The sequence below is a fragment of the Sphaeramia orbicularis genome, chromosome 19, assembly GCF_902148855.1.
Source record: "Sphaeramia orbicularis chromosome 19, fSphaOr1.1, whole genome shotgun sequence".
Classification (NCBI taxonomy): Eukaryota; Metazoa; Chordata; class Actinopteri; order Kurtiformes; family Apogonidae; genus Sphaeramia; species Sphaeramia orbicularis.
This window is the reverse complement of record NC_043975.1, coordinates 32,012,242-32,033,121: the sequence shown is the minus strand read 5'-3', so window position 1 is coordinate 32,033,121 and position 20,880 is coordinate 32,012,242. Positions and strand designations below refer to the sequence as shown.

Sequence of the window (20,880 nt, the reverse complement as noted above, 5' to 3'; positions counted from 1 at the left end):
TAGTGTGGGAGTAACGCAAATTAATATGCGCGTTAAATTGAGGTAATCCCATTTCCGATGTTAATGAAGGCAGCATAAGGCTTTGTGCGCGTGTGGGAAACGCTGTGCAGTTCAGACTCAGTACTTGGACACACTCAGGTTGGTGGAAAGAAGCGAAGACATCATGTCGTGCACTTAGTCACAGCGACATTTAGCTAGCTACTTTCTTAGAAATGTTTGGGCGTAAAAACACCAGGAGGAGTTAACAAATATAACAGCCACCACTTGGCGGCCAGAAAACAAGCAGTTAGTCGGTAGAAGCAATCCCGGAACTTGAAACTGAAACGAGCTAACATTAGCTAGCTTTTTGTTGACAGTGTGATTGCTGTCAAACCAGAACGTGACATATTAGAAGTAACCGCAGTTAGCTAGCTCGATACTTCACCCAGCTTGCTTGGCTTATATTTGGTAAAAGTTTCTGAGACTTTTAACCACTTGTGGATTTGAAAGATGGCATCAAGAGGAGGCTTTTCGGGTCCCCAGATGAATCCGAATGTGAACCCAATGAATGTTGGGCATGCTGCGGGCATGAGGATGCCAGGAATGCCTCAACCTCCGGCGGGATACCCCCGTACTCTGAACAGCGCACCTCAGTACCCCCAGGTTGGTTTTTACCCCTTTATGTTTTTAACAAATAATGACTGATATAGGATTACTCGTTAAAAAAGTTGAAGGTGGCGGACGACTTCTGATTCACTTCATTTATGCCTCTTTAAAACTTAGCGTTCCGCTCGCTTTATAAAATCAAATGCACCATAAAGATTTGTTTTTATTGTAGTAATAAAATAAGGTATGAAGTGGACAGTTAGTCAGAGATATAAAGGCGACAGGAGCCAAATGATCAAGGTGTGGACTCTACTTCCGCGTTTTGAAATAGAATGCAGTGATCACATCCCAATATAAAACATTAAGTATTCTGCATTCAACACTGATCGATCAGGGTGCATTTTCAGTGAAGTTGTTTAAACATAGTTGGAACAAAACTTTACATTGCAGATGGGTGAAATGCAATCACGTGGGTGCCCTTTAGCCTCCTGTCAGTTAGTTAGAAAACAAAAGTTTATCATCACCGCCATCTGTCAGAGCACAGCCCGCATATATTATCCCAGTTTTGCCACCATCTGCAGCTTCATGTGGTCTAACTACTGCAGCTACCTTATTGTTGTTCACATATGCTTCACTGCTGCACAACAGACCAACAGAAAGCAGCGCCGTTGCAGTGAAAACCTAATTTGTCGTTATCATACACATGCCTCTTTTTGCTGATAATAATAATGTCTAGTGTTATATACAATGCATTGTATGGGTCTGTATCTTTTAATATGCATGCAAAACCTTGAACACCAAGTCTTTGACATCCATAAATATGATCTTGCATGCATGTAATATAGTATTTATATCCCATTTCCTCACAGAAATTACATCCTGAAAATGTCAAGTTCAATACAAGAAGTAGTGTTTGTCATAAATAGTAGCCTCAGCTTTCCTTCTCTTTTCCAGCGACCAGGTATGCCACCAAGTAGAGTAGGGGGCCCCATGGGGTCAATGGGGGGTCAAATCCCTGGTCCCTCTTATGGTGGTGGGAACTTGCCCATGCGTCCAGGCATGGGGCCTCCAAACATGGACACCTCCAGGAAGCGATTCCTTCATCAGCATCAGCAGCAACAAGAGGCTCTGGGAGGCCTAAGACGAGGGTAAGCTGTGGAGAAGTGAGAGTGGTTTGTGTGAAGAAAAAGAGTGGACACTTCCCACTCTGGAAGTGACACTGCCAGAGATTTTAAAGCACGGGTCCTGGTTTTAATGGCTTTTATTCAGATAGGGCTGCAACAAACAAAATCATTTTTATCATCAATGTATCAAATTTTAATGTACGTAATTAATTTTCTGGGAAGTTAAATTATGTATCATGAATATTACGCTAAATAAGCGTAATGATTATCAAAAAAAAGTTAACATCAACTAGGTCACGGGTCTTGATAAAGCATATTTTTAATGTTGTTGAATTTCTACATACAATGGGCTACTCATGACATTTTTTGCTCTGGATGACTGTGTCTGTGGTGCTCATTAACATTAAAAACAAAACTGTGCATTCAGTGTTTGTTTTTCCATGTGCAGACTGTTTGTCAAGCTGCTGTACTGTAAAAAGCTCAGATCACACAAACACGGGGACAGGAGTATCTCATGACTGGCCTTTGCTTTCAAAGCTGTACACACTTGTGGGTATTTTTGACTTCAAACTGCTCAGTGACGCCATGCTCATAAAAAGTGGCGAGCCATGATGTAAGGCGGTATTTACAGTTCAATCCACAAAGAGTCTCTTGTTTTTTTTAAGTTTGTCTTATAACAATGTGTTCAGTAGAGGAGGGTTAGGGAGCTGCAGGACTAGAGGCAACATCCTAAATTCTTATTAAATCATTGGGAATGACATTTAGCCATAATGAGAGGGAAGCATGTAATTCTGTTAAAGAGATAAAACTAGCTTTTATAAACTAAATAGTGATGATAAATGGAAGCTTGAGGTGCTCACTCGGGAGGTTAAGGGAGAGATATATGATTAAGATTTAGCTTTCACACAAAGTTTTCACAGATACCTGGAAATGAAATGAAATGACTGAGGTCTGACTTCTTTGTGTGTTGATGAGGGGTCAGTTCCTTTACAAATGGTAAATTTTGGTAATATGTCTCAGATGTTTCAAAATGTTAATGCAAAATTTTGTGGGACATGATGTGTCCATGTTTGACATTGATGATGTCATGTTTTAGGCAGGCTGTTTTTGAAACAGGGTGAAGTAATGGTGTGACCTTGTATTTTATCTTTTAGGGCAAAAAGGCGCAAAATGGCAGATAAGGTCCTCCCACAGAGGGTGAGAATTTCTGGAACCCCTAAATAATATTTTAATGGCTCTGTGGTCCATTAAGGTTTGAAGTAGTCCCTTAATGCTCATATCCTGCTTATGGCCCATTAGATCCGAGACCTGGTCCCAGAGTCCCAGGCCTACATGGACCTCTTGGCTTTTGAGAGGAAACTGGATCAGACCATCGCCCGAAAGCGCATGGAAATTCAGGAGGCCATCAAGAAGCCCATTATGGTATCTCCTCATGACATTGCATTGTGACAGACTGCCCACTTTTGCCATTAATCTGAATCTAATGCTGGTTGATATATTGGTTGACACTTGCCACATACGTTTTCCATATACTACCACACTGTAATATTGCTGAAACAATAGCTTTTAATACTTCAGTAGGTAACAAGTTCTATTGGATTTTCTGCTGCTGGAAGCACTACAGCACACTGTGCAGATTGAATTGAAAGGAGTCCTTTTTAATTGTGCATACCCTTCTAACTAATGTTAATTTCATAATAGCAACAGATTACACACAAATTACTGTATTTGTGATTTAATAAACACAACAATCTACTGGTTTAGGACATGATCCCACTTCAGAGTCCAGATTTTTTATTTGAAAGAAAGCAACAATAAAGCTGTTGACATTTATTTTAACCCTCCCTTTCTGCCATCTGCCTTCTGCAACTGCTTCATACATACTTTTTACTTCATATATTGTTTTTTCAAGGCACCAAGCAAAACCTATATTATTCAAAGCCTTACTTATACATTTTGCAAAAATTTATACTGTGATATACTGTGAAAATCTAAGTCTTAAATACTGATACAGATTTTTGATCGTACCTCCCAGCACCACTATTGAGTCTGATTTTCCATCTGTTTTACTCTTTATTTCCGTAACGCAGCAAAAGCGCAAGCTCAGGATCTACATTTCTAATACATACACCCCTAGCAAGCCAGAGGGTGAGGAAGCAGAGAAGATCTCTTCCTGGGAACTTAGAGTGGAGGGAAAACTTCTGGAAGAGGTAAGTGAATAAAATGCTGATCACACTTGTGAATGTGTTTTGCTCCGTTTCACCATCGCTCCAGTGTGGTCTGACTCCCAAGTATTTCAGAATCTCTTATTGTGTTTCTAAAAACTTCACAGTCACTTGGCTCCGGTTGGCCTGTGTCCTTGGCTCAGACCACGCAACCAGATGTGTGTTTGCTGTGTGTTCTCCCCTCTCCACCCCACGTCTACTTACACAAGCTTATGTTCTCTCTTCAAATGAGGAATTGAAACCATTGGCCGTTGCATACCAGGAGCCGACATGCCTTCCCTCCCTCCCTCCATCAATTGTAGCAGAGCTCATTGTGTCATTTGGGGCCACATGAAGGAGGATTTTTGCTGTTAATTTTTCTCTCCCTGCCTCATCGGCTCAGGCATGCGTAGGAGTGCCGCACAGAGTAAATGAAAAAAAGAGGGATGTGAGGGAAGGAGTGAAAAGGGTCATGTTGTGCAAGCTCACTTTGACGGGGCTGGGGAGAGGGCGGGGTGCAACAGCTTTTTCTAGTTGTCTACAGTTTTGTGCTTCCCCAGGCTTCACCACCCCCAGTGTGGTCAGGGTTAAACAATGCAGCTGCACTCACAGAGAGCACAACAAGAAGACATACAGCAGTCTGATTCTGTGTCTTTTTTCACACGCTTTGTATTTCTAGCCTGGTAAGCAGAAGAGGAAGTTCTCATCTTTCTTCAAGAGCCTGGTGATTGAGCTTGATAAAGAGCTTTATGGACCTGACAACCACTTAGTAGAGGTATTACATCATTCCACAAGCATCTGATGTAACCACCTTAGGATATTTTAGACGTGCAAACCCCAGAATGTTAAACTGCTGTTGGTTCACCAGTCCATTTTGCTGCTCTGGCCTGAAAACAAAGATCAGCTGGAATCACTAAAACACTGGAACTGATCTGTTCTGAGTTTCCCAGACAATACAGGGTAGATGTTTTTGAGTCTAACTCAGAATTCACAAAGCCAGAATTTCAGTCGATAAATTAAGTCCTTTATAAACAATTCAGTTAATGTTACAAACCAGTGGTCATGATGTCTATCAATTATACCTGTTAATGATTCTGCCAAAAACAAAATAATGCAGCCAGTTGTAGCTTTACTAACATCAGAGTTTGCACATACATACCAGTACCATAACCAGTGTTTATTTCTCCCTCAGTGGCACAGAATGCCCACCACTCAGGAGACAGATGGTTTTCAGGTCAAAAGGCCTGGAGATGTGAATGTGAAATGCACCCTCCTTCTCATGCTTGACCATCAGGTACACCTACATGCACATACCCTTTTCTCAAAGCCGTATCAATTACATAATGTAGACTGTTGTTTGCCTGGGGAGGTCCTTTTTCCTCACTAACCTCTCTATTATTGCACCTATATTTTTTCCAGCCCCCTCAGTATAAGCTGGACCCACGGCTGGCCCGTCTGCTTGGCGTGCACACACAGACACGAGCCAGCATCATGCAAGCTCTTTGGCTCTACATCAAGAACAATAAGCTGCAGGATAGTCACGAGAAGGAGTACATCAACTGCAACCGCTATTTCAGACAGGTACTTCAATTGTATACATTTTACAGTGTTCTTTTTTAACTTTCACTGCAGGGAATGATGTGCAGAGTTGGACACTTTGAGGCTGTGTCATATTCATGTCAAGGGAAACAATGTGCTCACCAAAAATCTGAATGTAAGAGGCAGACCCAGCAGCAGGATTATGACATTCCTCTGACAAACCATTGGAGCCATTTGTGATCTGGTGTCTGTAAATAAATACATTGTCAGTGTGACATGAACATGCACAGTGAAAACAATGAGACTGAGTGGCAGAATTTGAATGGATTAGAGAATTCTTTTTGTTTACATGCACCATGCCTTCACACTCAGCATGTGAATATCTAACTTCACAGCACTCTGCATACACTGGTCATACATTCAGTTACTTTGGCTGATGAGATGAAATCGCAGCTAAACTCAGATTAATTGGTTAATTTGGTGGTGATTTAAAGGTTAGTTTTATTTACCATATCTTCATCACAGTAGTGAACAATGTTATCACACCTTGCTAATTTTCCTCATATCACACAGAGCTTTTTATTATGTGGAATGTGATCAGTGTACAATGAGTGGATGCATGAAAACAAAAACTTTGGAAAGGAACATTGATGTATTAAGAAATTCCAAATTTTTCAGTAATAGTGGAGAAAAAACAACACTTTACCATTATTCTTACTTTAAGGTTGTTGTTGTTTTCGTGGGAAAAGCGTAGTAAACTGAAATGACTTTTCAATGCATAGAATTTTCAATATGTCTTGTTCTATGACTGAAGGGGGTCTTTAAAAGAACCTTATAAACTATGATCCAGATGAACGTTAAGATTTTTTGGATAACTTGTTCCTTTCAAATAAGTAATTCATGCTCCTAACTGAGAAAGAACCATTACTTGTAACCTGTGTTGTACTTTAATTTCAGTTAATTATATGTGACCTGCAGATATTACACTGCCTTTTAAAGGTTTTATTGCTGGTTTAGAGATGAAGTAATATAAAACATTCACCTTGCCTGATGCCTTTTGCCATGTTACAGCTGCTCTGTTTTCTACTCAAATGTTGAACAGATCTTTGGCTGTCCTCGCATGAGGTTCTCTGAGATTCCCATGAAACTGGCAGGCCTGTTGCAGCACCCTGACCCCATCATTATCAATCATACCATCAGGTAGTTCTATGCTATGCTTCTTTTGTGTTTGTGCAGGTTTTACATAGTGGTCAAATGCAGGCCAGAAGAAATAAGTGTCAAAAATGAACCTTCCCTGCTAATGGAAAACAACTTTTATCTTGCTACTTTTGTGTCTTGTCTGGAAAGTGTGGATCCCACAGATCAGAAGAAGACTGCTTGTTACGACATTGATGTGGAAGTGGATGACCCACTGAAGGGCCAGATGAACAGCTTCCTGTCCTCCACCACCAACCAGCAGGAAATTGCTGCCCTGGAGATGAAGGTACAGGCTGCCACTTAAGAAGTCTTACTGGCACTACCAAGTCCATGAAAATACTGACAAGAAAAATGCCCTACTGCTTTTATCACTACAGATCCATGAGACAATTGAGTATATTAACCAACTGAAGACGGAGAGAGACTTTATGCTGAGCTTTAGCAATAATCCACAGGACTTCATCCACGACTGGCTGAAGTCTCAGAGCCGAGATCTCAAGGTAAAGTGTCTATACAGGGTGCTTATGCAGGTCTGGAAAGTCTTAAAAAGTCTGGAATTTTGAAATGCTGTTTTCCAGACGTTGAAAAGTCTGGAATTTTGTTTGAAAGTTTTAGTAAAGTATGGAAAATGTTTCTCTCCATAGTCAAATTTTAGAGTATGCTCAAAGGCACATAATCTTGTAAGATAAGAAATACATGAGGAAAGCATGTGGAAAAACTTTATGATTTCACTAACCGGTCTTTGCTGGAATGATTCTAGTGAAACTTGTTTGTGTGATATTCATGCACTTTTATGATTTTCATATGTTTTGAAAACGTTTCGGTCAGTAAAACATAATTTACTGCGAATTATGCATTCATTCATTCATATGTTTATTTAAATGAACTTTTCTACTACACACAACAGATACAATCTCAACCAAAAAAGTTAGCCTGGCCAACCATCAATCTTTGTCAATGAGAAATCTGTCTGGAATCGCGGGGCTTGAGTCTAAATATGAAGGCGGGAATAACAGGCTCTGAGTAAACCAATCACAGATAAGATGAACGTGACGCTTTTGTCAGAGAAATTTAAGAATACATGGTGTAATCTGTAATTCAGTCCTTATTTTTGAATCAAGTAAACAACCGACAACAGTTGTAAAGAGATTTGAGGACTTGGAACTGACTTTGACTCGTGGCAAAAAGTCGTCGGTGCATATGATGCACTGCAAAACACCCGCCCCCCAGACTTGTGATTAGTTTGGTATGGAATAGATTGTGCGTATTTCACAGCGATTGGCCCAATTCCATACTGTTTTCTCAGTATTTAATACACTGAGAGACCTGGATGACTGGCCAGGCTACAAAAAAGTAGGCAGGCATGTATAAAACTACATGGAGTCTAGGTCTTGGGGAAATTAATAACAGTTTTGAAAAAGTCTGGAAGGTTTATTTGGATAAAGAGCAAGCACCCTGCTATACTTTGTATTCAAGTATCAATAATCTATGGAAGTGAAAGCAGAACATTTTAGTGTAATGTTTAATAATTGTAGTGACAGTTAGTTATAGTCTAGTATTAATGGAACAACAATAACACTAACAAAACAAGAGGGTGTTTAAAGGAATTGGTACTATTTCTAGTAAGGAAACACAAACTATCAAGACAGTATTTCACCAGGGGAGCAGCTGATGAACTCCAGTCCATAAATACTGAGGAAAAACATACACTATATAACACTAGTGGGTAAAACCAGCCACTGGTGAGTTGACCAACTGAGTCAGACGATGCCGTCAGTCGGCTTGAGTTGAGCTGAGACGCGGTGCAACTTCTTCCTGGAACATCGTTGGGCTGAACTGGGCTTCAGTGAATAAGCCACAAAACCTCCGTTAGCGCTGCCAGTAAACGGACAATCTGTAATGAATTATTCTGACATTTGGGAATAAAATGGTGTAGTGACTTCATGACACTGCTATCCCACATGTAGTCAGTGTTAAATGTTTTTTTTTTTTTTTTTTTTGCCCCAGTTGATGACAGATGTGACAGGAAACCCAGAGGAGGAGAGGAGGACTGAGTTCTACCAGGGAGCGTGGGTGCCAGAGGCAGTGGGCAGATACGTTTACTCCAAAGTAAGAACACTCAGTCTGTTGTCTGTAGTTGTAACCAGTGGTGGAATGTAGCAAAGTATTTGTACTTCATTACTGTACTTAAGTAAATGTTTACGTATCTGTACTTTACTTAAGTAAAAATAATAATGCATACTTTTGATTTTACTCTATTATATTTTGCAGCAATTATCTGTGCATTTTGATCCACTACATTTCTACAATTTATGCCAGGGGAGTCAAACTCATTTTAGTTCAGGGGCCATATTCAGCTAAATTTGATCTGAAGTGGGCCGGACCAGAAAAATAATAACATGATAATATATAAATAATGACAACTCCAAATTTTTGTCTTTGTTTTAGTGTTAAAAAAAACCTAAACATTAAATTATGAAAATACTTACTTTTATAAACTATCAAAAAAAACCCTGAAAAAACTGAAATTTAAATTAAAAAACACAAGAAAATTCAGTGCAATTTTAGCAATATTATTCCTCAACTTCTCATTTGTCCATGTGCATTATGGATCAGATCTACAAAGACACTAAATACTGAGGAACAGGCAGAAAAATTGTTAAAATTGTGCTTAATTTTCTTTAGACATTTCAGGTTGTTCATATTTGTTCAGGTTATTCACATTTTATTGTTACAGGATAGTTTGTAAATGTAAATATTTTCATAATTTAATATTTTTTTGCACTAAAACAAAGGAAAAAAAATTAAGTTGTTAATTCTAGATTTTTTGGGGGGGGCTTAATTCAAGATTTTTTTTCTTCATTGACAATTTTTTTTTTCGGTTTAATTGAAGATTTTTTTTAATTGATTGAAGATTTTTTTTGGCTTAATTCAAGGTTGTTTTTTTTTTACTTAATTGAAGATTTTTTTTTTTTTTTTGCTTAATTCAAGATTTTTTGCTAGATTGGAGATTTTTTTTTTTTTTTTTGGCTTAATTGAAGATTTTTTTTTTTACTCAATTGAAGATTTTTTTTTTTTTGGCTTAATTTAACATTTGTTTTTCCTTAATTCAAGCTAAATTTTTTTTGCTTAATTCAGTTCAAGACTGTGGAATTTTTGCACTTGGCAAAAACATCCCTGGGGCCGAACTGGACCCTTTGGCCCCTTTGGCATTTGGCCCCTGGGCCGCATGTTTGACACCCCTGATTTATGCTGTTATTTGTTACATTTTATGAACACAATTTCCTGAAAGTCTTGCATGAAAAAATAGTTATCCTATTGATTGCATTGTGGCATTCTTTGCCATTACCAACCAATCAGGTGGCTATTAGACTCATAACTTATAACACACAGTACACACAGTATCGCAGAGAGCACGCACAATAAGTACACCAACCTTTCAAATACACATGTACTGTATAGTTGGTTGTAATTATTATGAGCAGAGGCATAAGTCAGTATATCTACATTCTTTATCAAAATGTCACAGCCCAGACATTGAGACAACCCATACCATGAGTACTTTTACTTTAAAGGCTGCTTTAAAATAAATATAAAAGTAAGTAGTTAGTACTTTTACGTAAGTAAGATTGTTGATGGAGTACTTCTACTTGAGTATATATTTTGCAGGATATTTGTACTTTTACTTAAGTACTAAGCTTCAGTACTTCCTCCACCACTAGTTATAACTGGATCTACTGTGAAGCATTTAACACATATAATAACATGTTCTTAAGTTTAGTTTTCAGTGAGTTATAAGATGTCATCTCCTCTTTTTTTTTTTTTTTTTTTTTAAGGTGCAGCAGAGAAGACAAGAGCTGGAGCAGGTGTTGGGTATCCGACTCACCTAAAGCCATTTTCCAGAGTGTTTGTGCTAAAACCAGTTTCCTTTTCACATGTGGTCTTAACACATATTTAGTGTGGAAGGGAACAAGCTTATGTTGCAGGTGAAGCGTTCACAAAGCCATCCTTTCAGATCTGGTGTGTCATACCAGTGTGCCATTCATATCTTTCTTCTTCAAGATTGCAAATTTAAAATTGAGATTGTTTGGGACCAAAGTGATGATTTACATGGTCTTGATATTTTTGCCTTGCGTTGTCCGTCATTTTTGAACATGTTCAAGTAATCTTTGTCTTGTTTTGCAGTATGTTTTGTTCATGGTACAATATGCTTAAAACTGTTTAAGCACTGGTGCTGTCTAGGTGTTTTTCACCATCGAGTTGTGCTCATTTCAAAGGGTGTCTGTTTACCTTCACATTTAAAAGCCATAACCTGTTCAATAGGAGCAGTAATGAAATCTACTTTACTGAATGAAATAACTAATTAAAGAATGGGGAGGAACAGTAACATTAGGCATTTCATTTCTAAATGCTCAATATTCACAATGAAAAACACCTTTTATTACTGAAACATACACAAATACATAATAAAATTAATTAAAAGTGAATTTTCTTCTCTAAATGCAATCTTCAGATGTTTTCTAATTTAGTTTTGGAATAAAGAACTCTTACACAAACAATTTTACAAATTTAGCCATTGTGGTGTTTTTTGGGGAGAATTGTGGATGTATTATTTGAGATGAAGCATTTCTTATGTAAGACAGGACTTTGAAGAAAATTTGTCTGTGGGAAATTCTGTGTTTTTGGAGTCCGCTCTGCACCAGCTGTACTTCAGCTGCTTTTTATATTTTCTGACTGTTTACATGTTGTTTTCATTTGTAATTGGGGTGTTTTTCATTGTTGTAATGTGAGAAAGAGGAATTGTGGCAAAGTCCTTGGGTTTTTTCCTGGAAGAACGCATTGAATCCATACCTCCCAAGAAGGTTTTGTGGTATTAATAAAACAGGAATGCAAATGTCCTTTGCCATCCAAACAATGTGCCAATCAGTTGCTAGTTCATGTTCACTTTATATTGTTCATGGGTTAACATTTAATTGAATTTCTTTTTTTTTTTTTTTTCAAGGTTTTTGTATGATAGGACCTCTTGAATTTCTGTAAACATTCCAGGTTAATATATCAGTGCCATTTTTTTTGTGTGTGAAAATGGCACTTGAATCTCAGTAATGTTGCTGTCTGTTATTTGTACAGCTTCTTTTGTAAAATATTTGCATGTTGTGTATCAGCAAACAAAGGCTTTTTATCTTTTCTACATTTGGAGTTTTTCTTTTTTTTTTTTTGACAATAAATATACTTACAAATGTTTGTTTCACTGTCCTGAGTTATTACAAAACTAGATGTTTTTGTTTCCAAGAACACTTTTTCTGTATTCCTTTCTCTGAATCCCTGTGTTGTTATTGTACTTTTCCTTTAATTATACCTAATGTACTTGAGATGTAGTTTTACCTAACAGTAGCTGTACTTGAAAGGTGATGCTCATGTAGAGTTTGCATGTTTGGGCTGGTCCAAGAGCCTGAGCTTTGACGGTTATGTTACAACAGGTATGTCTGGTCTTACCCGCCTCAAACATCTCTACTACTCCTCAAATAGCGGCATGACCAAATATATCTGAACAGAAATTTCATAAAATGCCTCAGTTTGTGGGTGACACTAGTCCAAAGCTAAAATGTGTGAAACTGATGTAAACTCAAACAAAAATGTATTTAAAGGAGGTGATACTATGAAACTCCACTGGGTAGCCTAATACGACATGAACGTACAACTGTGCCATATGAAAAACAGAGTGTAATTCTCAGGATGAACTGTGAGTGGTGTCTTGCACCTTATAGTAAAAACAGAAGAAAAACTGCACCGGAAGTCCCGCCCCTCACAAACGGAAACAGACTCTTCAAGATGGAGGTGGACGGGATTGATCATGTAGGTGGTTTTTGTACTGTTTTGTTGATTTCTGTTCATACATTATGAATTAAAAGTTGCAATCGCGCCTCGATTCGGACAGGCGTTTCAATATATTTGGGAAATGTGATACCTTTGAGACTGTTATCCAAATGATTTAACGTTACTTTGTGAAATTCAATGAATGCCGCGTATGCTGCCGGTTTGCTGTCTCATTGTAGCTAGCCTAGCAAGACAGCTACTGCTCCCAGACATGTTTGTGGTTACACTGAGCTATTAAAATGTGTTTCTACCTGTCTCTTTCTTATGTTGAGGACACTTAACAGCTACTAAACATTATAAAGTGCGGCTCAATGTAACGACTCTTTTTAAGCACAACACACTGGCTGTGTCATGTTTGGCATTTAGCTAATTAGCTGTACAGCTAGTCATCAAAAGTGCTTAATGCTATTGGTTAGTTATGAGACAGTTCTAGGATAGTGTTGAAAGACGATCGATGTTTTCAGACCCATGTTAGGTGTTTGTCTCATGCAATTTTGTTCAATTTTGATTACTACTTGTGGCCACTTACTAATAATGAAAACAAATCATCTGCAAATCTGGTAATAACGGTTTGGACTAAGTTTTAACTATCAAACCTTAAACATTTATTCAGTCCTGCTTTACTGGGATGATCATATACCTATTTTAATTATTACTTGAATGGAAAAAACGATAACGGTGATTTAGGAACCAACAACCTTTCCAAATAACTGCTTCAAAAACTGTATGGGCAGATGAGTCTTAGTTTTAACTCTGTAAATTCTCCAATGCTCTGTAACTGTCATTTATTGAGAAAATGGACCAAACATCTTATAGTTACTGCTTACCACATAAACATTAGCACCTTTACTGTCGTGTGTTGCTCTAAATTTAGTATCTTAGAATTTGACACTTGGAAAAGCCCGTAATCCCTGTACACAAGTCACTTCTACATACTTTGATGATCCTCCATAAACTTGATAATTTTCTTTTGACAGATGGAGATGGGGGACAGTAAAGGAGGCTCAGGTCTCCGGCAGTACTACTTGTCTAAGATAGAAGAGTTACAGGTAATAACGAGATAAAAAAAATCCACAATTTTCTGCTTGTAATGTATCACAATGTACCACTTATCTTCAATCATGACTTTCAATTTTTTTACTAGTTGACAGTGAATGAAAAGAGCCAGAATCTCAGACGTCTGCAAGCCCAAAGGAATGAGCTCAACGCTAAAGGTATACAGCTTTAATACTTGGAGTAGTATTCACTGTCTTTATAAAATTAATCTTAGCTGAAATATTCTCTGCCAGTGGAAAGAGTGACATTATTTTTTTTTTCCCCCCTTAGTTCGCCTTCTTCGTGAGGAGCTGCAGTTACTGCAGGAGCAGGGATCCTATGTAGGAGAAGTGGTTCGGGTAATGGACAAAAAGAAAGTGCTTGTCAAGGTATGCATACTAGTTTTTTTTTTTTTTTTTTTTACAGCACTCACTCATTCACTCTGTTTTGACCAATAGTAAACAGTTTAAATGAAACATCTGTCCTCATAATTTTCAGGTGCATCCTGAAGGAAAATTTGTTGTGGATGTCGACAAAAACATTGACATCAATGATGTAAGTATTTCTCTTGTTATCATTGTAAAAATTACAACTTTTTCATATGATAAAGCTAAATATATATATATATATATATATATATATGAAATAATTACAGAAGAGAAACATTTTTTTCCCATTGGTCATTGCAGTTACATAAGACAGATTAATCCTGCCGTAAAATCAGGGAGAATTTTTATTTTCAGTAGAAGATGGGGTTTTTCATTTTGTTCCTTCCGTACCAGGTGACTCCAAATTGCCGTGTGGCTCTCCGTAACGACAGCTACACATTACACAAGATCCTCCCCAACAAGGTGGACCCTCTGGTTTCCCTCATGATGGTGGAGAAGGTGCCAGACTCTACTTATGAAATGATTGGTGGCCTGGATAAACAGATAAAGGAGATCAAGGAAGTGATTGAACTACCGGTCAAGCACCCAGAGCTGTTCGAGGCTTTAGGAATTGCACAGCCTAAGGTGGGTCATCAACAGGAGACATGTGGAGAATGTGCACATTGCATTGTAATCCATCTTAATTCCCAGTTGAATATATTTACAGTGCATAGCTGATACAAACTGTTTGCTTTGTGTGTTTTTAGGGTGTGCTGCTGTACGGTCCTCCGGGCACAGGGAAGACCCTGCTGGCTAGAGCTGTGGCCCACCACACCGACTGCACCTTCATCAGGGTGTCTGGCTCTGAGTTGGTTCAGAAGTTCATTGGAGAGGGTAAACTGCACCACTATTTTTTTTAATTGACTAAAGTCCTATCAAACTTATTTCTAACCTACTCTTTCATGACGACGTCGGTTTTAACCACATTATACATTCTTTCATACACAGGTGCCCGTATGGTGCGAGAGCTCTTTGTCATGGCGAGAGAACATGCTCCGTCCATTATATTCATGGATGAAATCGACTCCATCGGCTCATCCCGTCTAGAGGGCGGCTCCGGTGGTGACAGCGAGGTGCAGAGGACAATGCTGGAGCTTCTTAATCAGCTGGACGGCTTTGAGGCCACCAAGAACATTAAGGTATCACACAGGCACAACAATGATTCCTTGAGTTTTATCTTGTTAAATGCCAAACTTGTTACAGTGAGATTGGTAGCCATTGCAATGACTTTTGTGTATGTTGCTTTATTGCAATTTCATCACAATATTCTTTCTCCGCCTTGCAAGGTCATTATGGCAACTAATCGAATTGACATCCTGGACTCTGCTCTGCTAAGACCAGGCCGAATTGACAGGAAGATTGAATTTCCTCCTCCCAATGAAGAGGTAGTTACTGGTCCAATTTCACTTTTGAGAGTTTACATAATCCATACATACTTTCAGACTCTATTCACCTTCAGCACATTTCTGAACATACCTTTATTTTTCACCGTTAGGCCCGTCTTGACATCCTGAAGATCCACTCGAGGAAGATGAACCTGACACGTGGCATTAACCTGAGGAAGATTGCGGAGCTGATGCCTGGAGCCTCAGGGGCTGAGGTTAAGGTGAGGACTGGCCCAGTGAATGTTAATATTTGGGAGGTAAATTAAAGGGTTTGTATGGGTGCTTGAAATCGCTTGAATTTCAATGTTGTGTTTTCAAGGTCTGAAAAGTACTTGAATTTTTGTCTAAGTGCTTGAAAAGTGCTTGCAATTCTAACTCTGATTTATTTTCTATTTATTTTTAACATGAACTCTGCCAGGTTAGATGGCTACCCATAGTTACTTACAAAGAGGAGATACATTTTGAAAAAATAAAAAAATTATGTCAAAGAAAATTAGCAGGTGCTCTCAGGTCGACTCCAGGTACATTTTTATCTTAATATTTGTCTCGGTGCAAGTTTGACTGAAGAACGCCAAGTGGCTTCCCTTTTTTGGATAAAACTTTGTGTTCTTGTTTAATTTCTAAACTTTTTGCTATTATGAAACATCATTTTAGATTTTTATAGCATAATACAATGTACATCGTGATAAAACGTGAAAAAAAAAATTGTGTATTCCTGTAGATATGCATTTTTCTCCAGTGATAAGGTGCTGTGTTGGAAAAAATTTGAAAATAATTCTTAAAAGTGCTTGAATTTGACCTTGAAAAATGTGTATGAACCTTGAACTTAGGATTGTTTAAAACTACCCTGTTTTCTATGGTATATTATAACCTGAGCTCTTTTTCAGTAACTTGCTGTTGACCTGTTCTTTTTTAACGGACTATATATATTAGTTATATAAAATTGGGGTAGGACAATATAAGGTTGGCTTCTTCCTACTCGATTTTGAACATAATGTGCTGTTGAGCCACAGTGAGGTAGTTGTACATTGTGTGTTTTTTTGTTTGGCTTGTTGCCTTTGATCTTCTGGAGTGGTCTGTTTAAATGTGTGGTTTCTCTTTGCCTTTCATTCACCTTTGTATTTTTTTTTCTTACTTATGTTCAAAATAAAGCTCATCATATCTTGTTAACTGTGTTTTATTTTTAGGGAGTCTGCACAGAAGCAGGGATGTACGCTCTGAGAGAAAGGAGAGTTCATGTCACCCAGGAAGACTTTGAGATGGCTGTGGCAAAGGCAAGTACAACTTTTTGGCATTCAGGAGTATACTGGCTTTTCATAGTTTTAAGAAACTAGATAATTGCATTGTTAAAAAAGGCTGTACACAGGAGCGAGTGTTTACTAGAAATCACATGATGATCCTTTAGTGTAGAATCAAGATCTGAAACATTATTTATTCTAAAATGTGCAGTTACAACCAAGGTGTTGGGATGGCTTTTTGTTATTATAAACTAAATTTTTCATTATTGGTGTGTTACTATGTTTAATGGACAATAAATATGAGAAGCAAAACAAATCTGATCATTGAGACATGATGGCTACAGTGTAGTATCCTACCACAGATTCATGAACTGAAAATATTTTTACACTTTTCAGGGTAAGACCAGATTGTTTTTGTGCCGTATCTTAAAGTAGGCCTGTGTGAAATACCAGACTTGTTGCACATCTACCGACATAAATTTGCTCTCAAGTCACCATGACTATATCGTCAGTGGCAGCAACATGTTACAAAAACTCCTGCAGCTTGAAGTGGACTGACTGAAAACCTTTAGTGCAGTCAGATGCTCAAGAATCACCATAAACATTTGTTCGAAGATACCCATAATGCAACACTTCTCGATAAACACTAAATACACAGGTCTGTTGCTCATTTTAAATGATTTGGAAGAAAATAATTTAACCCATAATGACACAGTGCTACTTTTTTCTCTTTAATCTTTAAGTGATTTATCACTTTTCATTATAGTATTATCCTCTGTATTTTTTTTTTTTTAGTGAAAATCAGGTATTTTCCTATATTTAATGTATTTATCATGTCGATGTTCATTAAAGCTCAGATTAAAGTTGAGTTATATCAAAAACAGAAAACTCAAGAGAAAGTGACTCAGGAAAATTATATCAGTAACTGAACAAAAAACAAACTTTCCATCCACTGTCACTGATCCAACTCCATGGGTTTTACTGATGAATCAATACTGTAGAAGACGACAGTGTTTCCACGGTAACTACGGAGTCTCTGAACAATGTCCAAATGGGTCATATCTGATGACCATGTAAAGATGACAAACTGCAATTTACACCAGTTAGTTACATGTATTGATAGGATTAATGGATCAACAGGTATTAAACAGTTTAGATCAGTAGATGCTTTTGGTCTGTGGTGGATGTTTGGGTCTTTATGGGTTAAGGATGTCATGTAAACAGTGTCTCTGAAAAGCAGATAAACGTCACTCACCTGTAGATTAGAATCTAGGCCTGTCTAGGAAAGTTATTGATTCATGACTTATTTTAATCAGATTTCTGTTTTGTCATAACATTCTCCCATTCCCTGGTGAATAAGGCTGTTCTTTATTTTCGTCACCAGGTGATGCAGAAAGACAGCGAGAAGAATATGTCGATCAAGAAGCTGTGGAAGTAAAAGGCCTTGTGTATTCTTGCACAGAGTGGATCACAATATATGTATATTTTTCTTCTTTTGTTTATGGTTTGGTTTATAATTGTTACACAAGTCATTCTAAAGTAAATGGTTTTCCCCAAAATAATCCCAGATGGCTCATGAGTTTTATTTGTCAAAATACAAGACGGTGGATCAGCAGATTAGATGACATGAGTCCAGCGTTAGCAGATGACCTGCAGGTTTATTTTCATTTTACATTTATGGCACTTCACATGATAGCTGCTATAGTTAAGATTCTCACACAATTTATCACACGATGTACAGATCCTCATCTATGCTTCTGCATGCATGAACCACATGCCTCAGTATTACACTGCCATTATACAGGTTAGATATCGTTGCTGTCGGGCGGAAACCTCTTATGTCCAAAATAATTATTTTTCAGGAAACTGGAAAAACAAAGTACACTGCTCAAAAAAATTAGAGGAACACTTTTTAATCAGAGTATAGCAACCTATCAGTCAAACTTCTGGGATATTGATCTGGTCAGTTAAGTAGCAGAGGGGGTTGTAAATCAGTTTCAGCTGCTTTGTTAATGAAATCAACAGGTGCATCAGAAGGGCAACAATAAGACAGCCCCCAAAACAGGAATGGTTTTCCAGGTTGAGGCCACTGATACTTTTTTTCCCTCCTCATCTCTTTTGGCTGATTTTTTACTGACTGACTTTCTACTGCTGTAGTTTTTCATTTGGCTTGGATCAACATCTGTTGATAGCATGGTGCGGTACCTGGATACTACAGAGGTTGCACAAGTAGTCCAACTCCTCCAGGATGGCACATCAATACGTGCTGTTGCAAGAAGGTTTGCTGTGTCTCCCAGCACAGTCTCAAGAGCATGGAGGAGATTCCAGGAGACAGGTAGTTACTCCAGGAGAGCTGGACAGGGCCATAGAAGGTCCTTAAACCCTGAGGAGGATCGCTATCTGCTCCTTTGTGCAAGGAGGAACAGGATGAGCACTGCCAGAGCCCTACAAAATAACCTCCAGCAGGCCACTGGTGTGAATGTTTCTGAGCAAACAATCAGAAACAGGCTCCATGAGGGTGGCCTGAGGGCCCGACGTCCTGTAGTGGGCCCTGTGCTCACTGCCCAGCACCATAGAGCTCGATTGGCATTTGCCATAGACCACCAGAATTGGCAATTTCGCCACTGGTGCCCTGTGCACCGATGAGAGCAGGTTCAACCTGAGCACATGCGACAGACGTGAAAGGGTCTGGGGACACAGTGGAGAACGTTATGCTGCCTGCAACATCATTCAGCATGACCGGTTTGGTGGTGGGTCATTGATGGTCTGGGGAGGCATATCCCTGGAAGGACGCACAGACCTCTACAGGTTAGATAATGGCACCCTGACTGCTATTAGGTATCAGGATGAAATCCTTGGACCCACTGTCAGAACCTACGCTGGTGCAGTGGGACCTGGGTTCCTCCTGGTCCACGACAATGCCCGACCTCATGTGGCTAGAGTATGCAGGCAGTTCCTGGAGGATGAAGGAATTGATACCACTGACTGGCCCCCACGTTCACCTGACCTAAACCCAATGGAACACCTCTGGGACATTATGTTTAGGTCCATCCGGCGCTGCCAGGTTGCTCCTCAGACTGTCCAGGAGCTCAGTGATGCCCTGGTCCAGATCTGGGAGGAGATCCCCCAGGACACCATCCGTCGTCTCATTAGGAGCATGCCCCGACGTTGTCAGGCATGCGTACAAGCACGTAGGGGCCACACAAACTACTGAGAATCATTTTGAGTTGCTACAATGACATTTTGGCAGAACGGACCGGTCTGCTGCATCATTTTTTCACTTTCATTTTTGAGGTGTCTTTGATTTCCCCCCTCTATAGGGTGATCATTTCTGTCAAATTATGTGGCATCATTTTGTAACTAATACATCACCTACTTATTATCAGGAAAGATATTCAAGATCATTTTTCCCCCTGTTTAGATTTATGTGTTTTCAAAGTGTTCCTCTAATTTTTTTGACCAGTGTATATTCTAAATGAATGGAGTTAAGAGATGTAGTCACAAGCTGTTTTCAACACTTTTCATTGGTTAAATATTTCTAAGACTGACCAACAGAATCGTTTTATGACAAAAAAAACAAAAAAAACCCAAAAATGAACTTAAGAGGTTTCTGACCGACAGTGACGACAAACAGGATGTACATCAGAACTGTAGCTACTTTTATAACAGGAAGGCTTGCTGGATGTTCAGACCAATGAAATAGCAGTTTGCCGTTATCGCAGATGTTCATTTATGAATGGTTTTATTTACCTGTACCACACCGGTGTTTGCAGATGGCAGTAAACTTCTGAATCTCTTTAACACAAGACCCTCGACAGTCCTCTCCGTTTTTCTGTCCTCACCACCATCGCCTACTTTTCCAGGCTGAAGCAGTTCAGCTCAGGCTAGGTCCTCACCCAGGACACAGGCACCCACTGGGGCTCCATCTGTACCCTCTCCAGTACAACCTGGAGCTCTGCTAAGGCACTGACCGGGTCCTCCTTCACTAAGACGTAGTCCACCCAATGACCGTAGCATTCGTCCATACGCTCGGCTGACTGCCTCATTTCCTGTAGATCCTCCTCCTTGCCAATAATGGAATAAAGAGAATAAGAAACAGCAGGGTTTGGATGAGAACAGGAATTGAAGAAGTTAATTTCATGTGATTTGACTCTTGCTGTTAAGTATCTTACCGTTATCCCCACAGACAAAGAAGAAGAGGAGCCTAAGTGTTTGCGTTGACTGTCATAGATGCGTGGTCTAACAAAGATGACATATGGCTTGAACTCAGC

At 38.9% G+C, this 20,880-nt stretch overlaps 3 protein-coding genes and 1 long non-coding RNA gene across 5 annotated transcripts in view; 2 read left to right on the top strand and 2 right to left on the bottom strand.

Moving 5' to 3' along the window:
- The first annotated feature begins 99 nt into the window (after positions 1-99).
- On the top strand, positions 100-11,890 carry smarcd2 (SWI/SNF related BAF chromatin remodeling complex subunit D2). Its single transcript, XM_030122503.1, has 13 exons — positions 100-642; positions 1,540-1,733; positions 2,864-2,906; positions 3,009-3,131; positions 3,800-3,919; positions 4,593-4,688; positions 5,106-5,207; positions 5,333-5,494; positions 6,555-6,652; positions 6,800-6,935; positions 7,027-7,149; positions 8,657-8,758; positions 10,486-11,890. The coding sequence occupies exons 1-13, from the start codon at positions 490-492 to the stop codon at positions 10,537-10,539; spliced, it is 1,506 nt and encodes a 501-aa protein (XP_029978363.1). The 5' UTR covers positions 100-489; the 3' UTR covers positions 10,540-11,890.
- A 47-nt stretch (positions 11,891-11,937) lies between these two features.
- LOC115410729 (uncharacterized) lies at positions 11,938-19,047 on the bottom strand. Its single transcript, XR_003934125.1, has 4 exons — positions 18,486-19,047; positions 15,419-15,421; positions 12,861-12,867; positions 11,938-11,949 (listed from the first exon to the last, which is right to left on the bottom strand). It is a non-coding gene; the product is annotated as an uncharacterized LOC115410729 (long non-coding RNA).
- psmc5 (proteasome 26S subunit, ATPase 5) lies at positions 12,432-18,171 on the top strand. Its single transcript, XM_030122504.1, has 12 exons — positions 12,432-12,502; positions 13,501-13,572; positions 13,668-13,737; positions 13,850-13,947; positions 14,057-14,113; positions 14,341-14,571; positions 14,694-14,820; positions 14,935-15,125; positions 15,273-15,371; positions 15,482-15,592; positions 16,559-16,645; positions 17,994-18,171. The coding sequence occupies exons 1-12, from the start codon at positions 12,479-12,481 to the stop codon at positions 18,045-18,047; spliced, it is 1,221 nt and encodes a 406-aa protein (XP_029978364.1). The 5' UTR covers positions 12,432-12,478; the 3' UTR covers positions 18,048-18,171.
- Positions 19,048-20,134: 1,087 nt separating the features above from the next.
- The window catches only part of LOC115410724 (MAGUK p55 subfamily member 3-like), a 33,744-nt gene continuing 32,998 nt past the window's right edge, over positions 20,135-20,880 (bottom strand). For both annotated transcript variants that reach the window (XM_030122497.1, XM_030122498.1), the window contains 2 exons: positions 20,782-20,880; positions 20,135-20,673 (listed from right to left, as the gene is read on the bottom strand). The exon at positions 20,782-20,880 is cut by the window's right edge and continues 21 nt beyond it. In XM_030122497.1, the coding sequence (XP_029978357.1) occupies positions 20,494-20,673; positions 20,782-20,880 (279 nt within the window). In that variant the 3' untranslated portion in view covers positions 20,135-20,493. The remainder of the gene's footprint in view (positions 20,674-20,781) is intronic.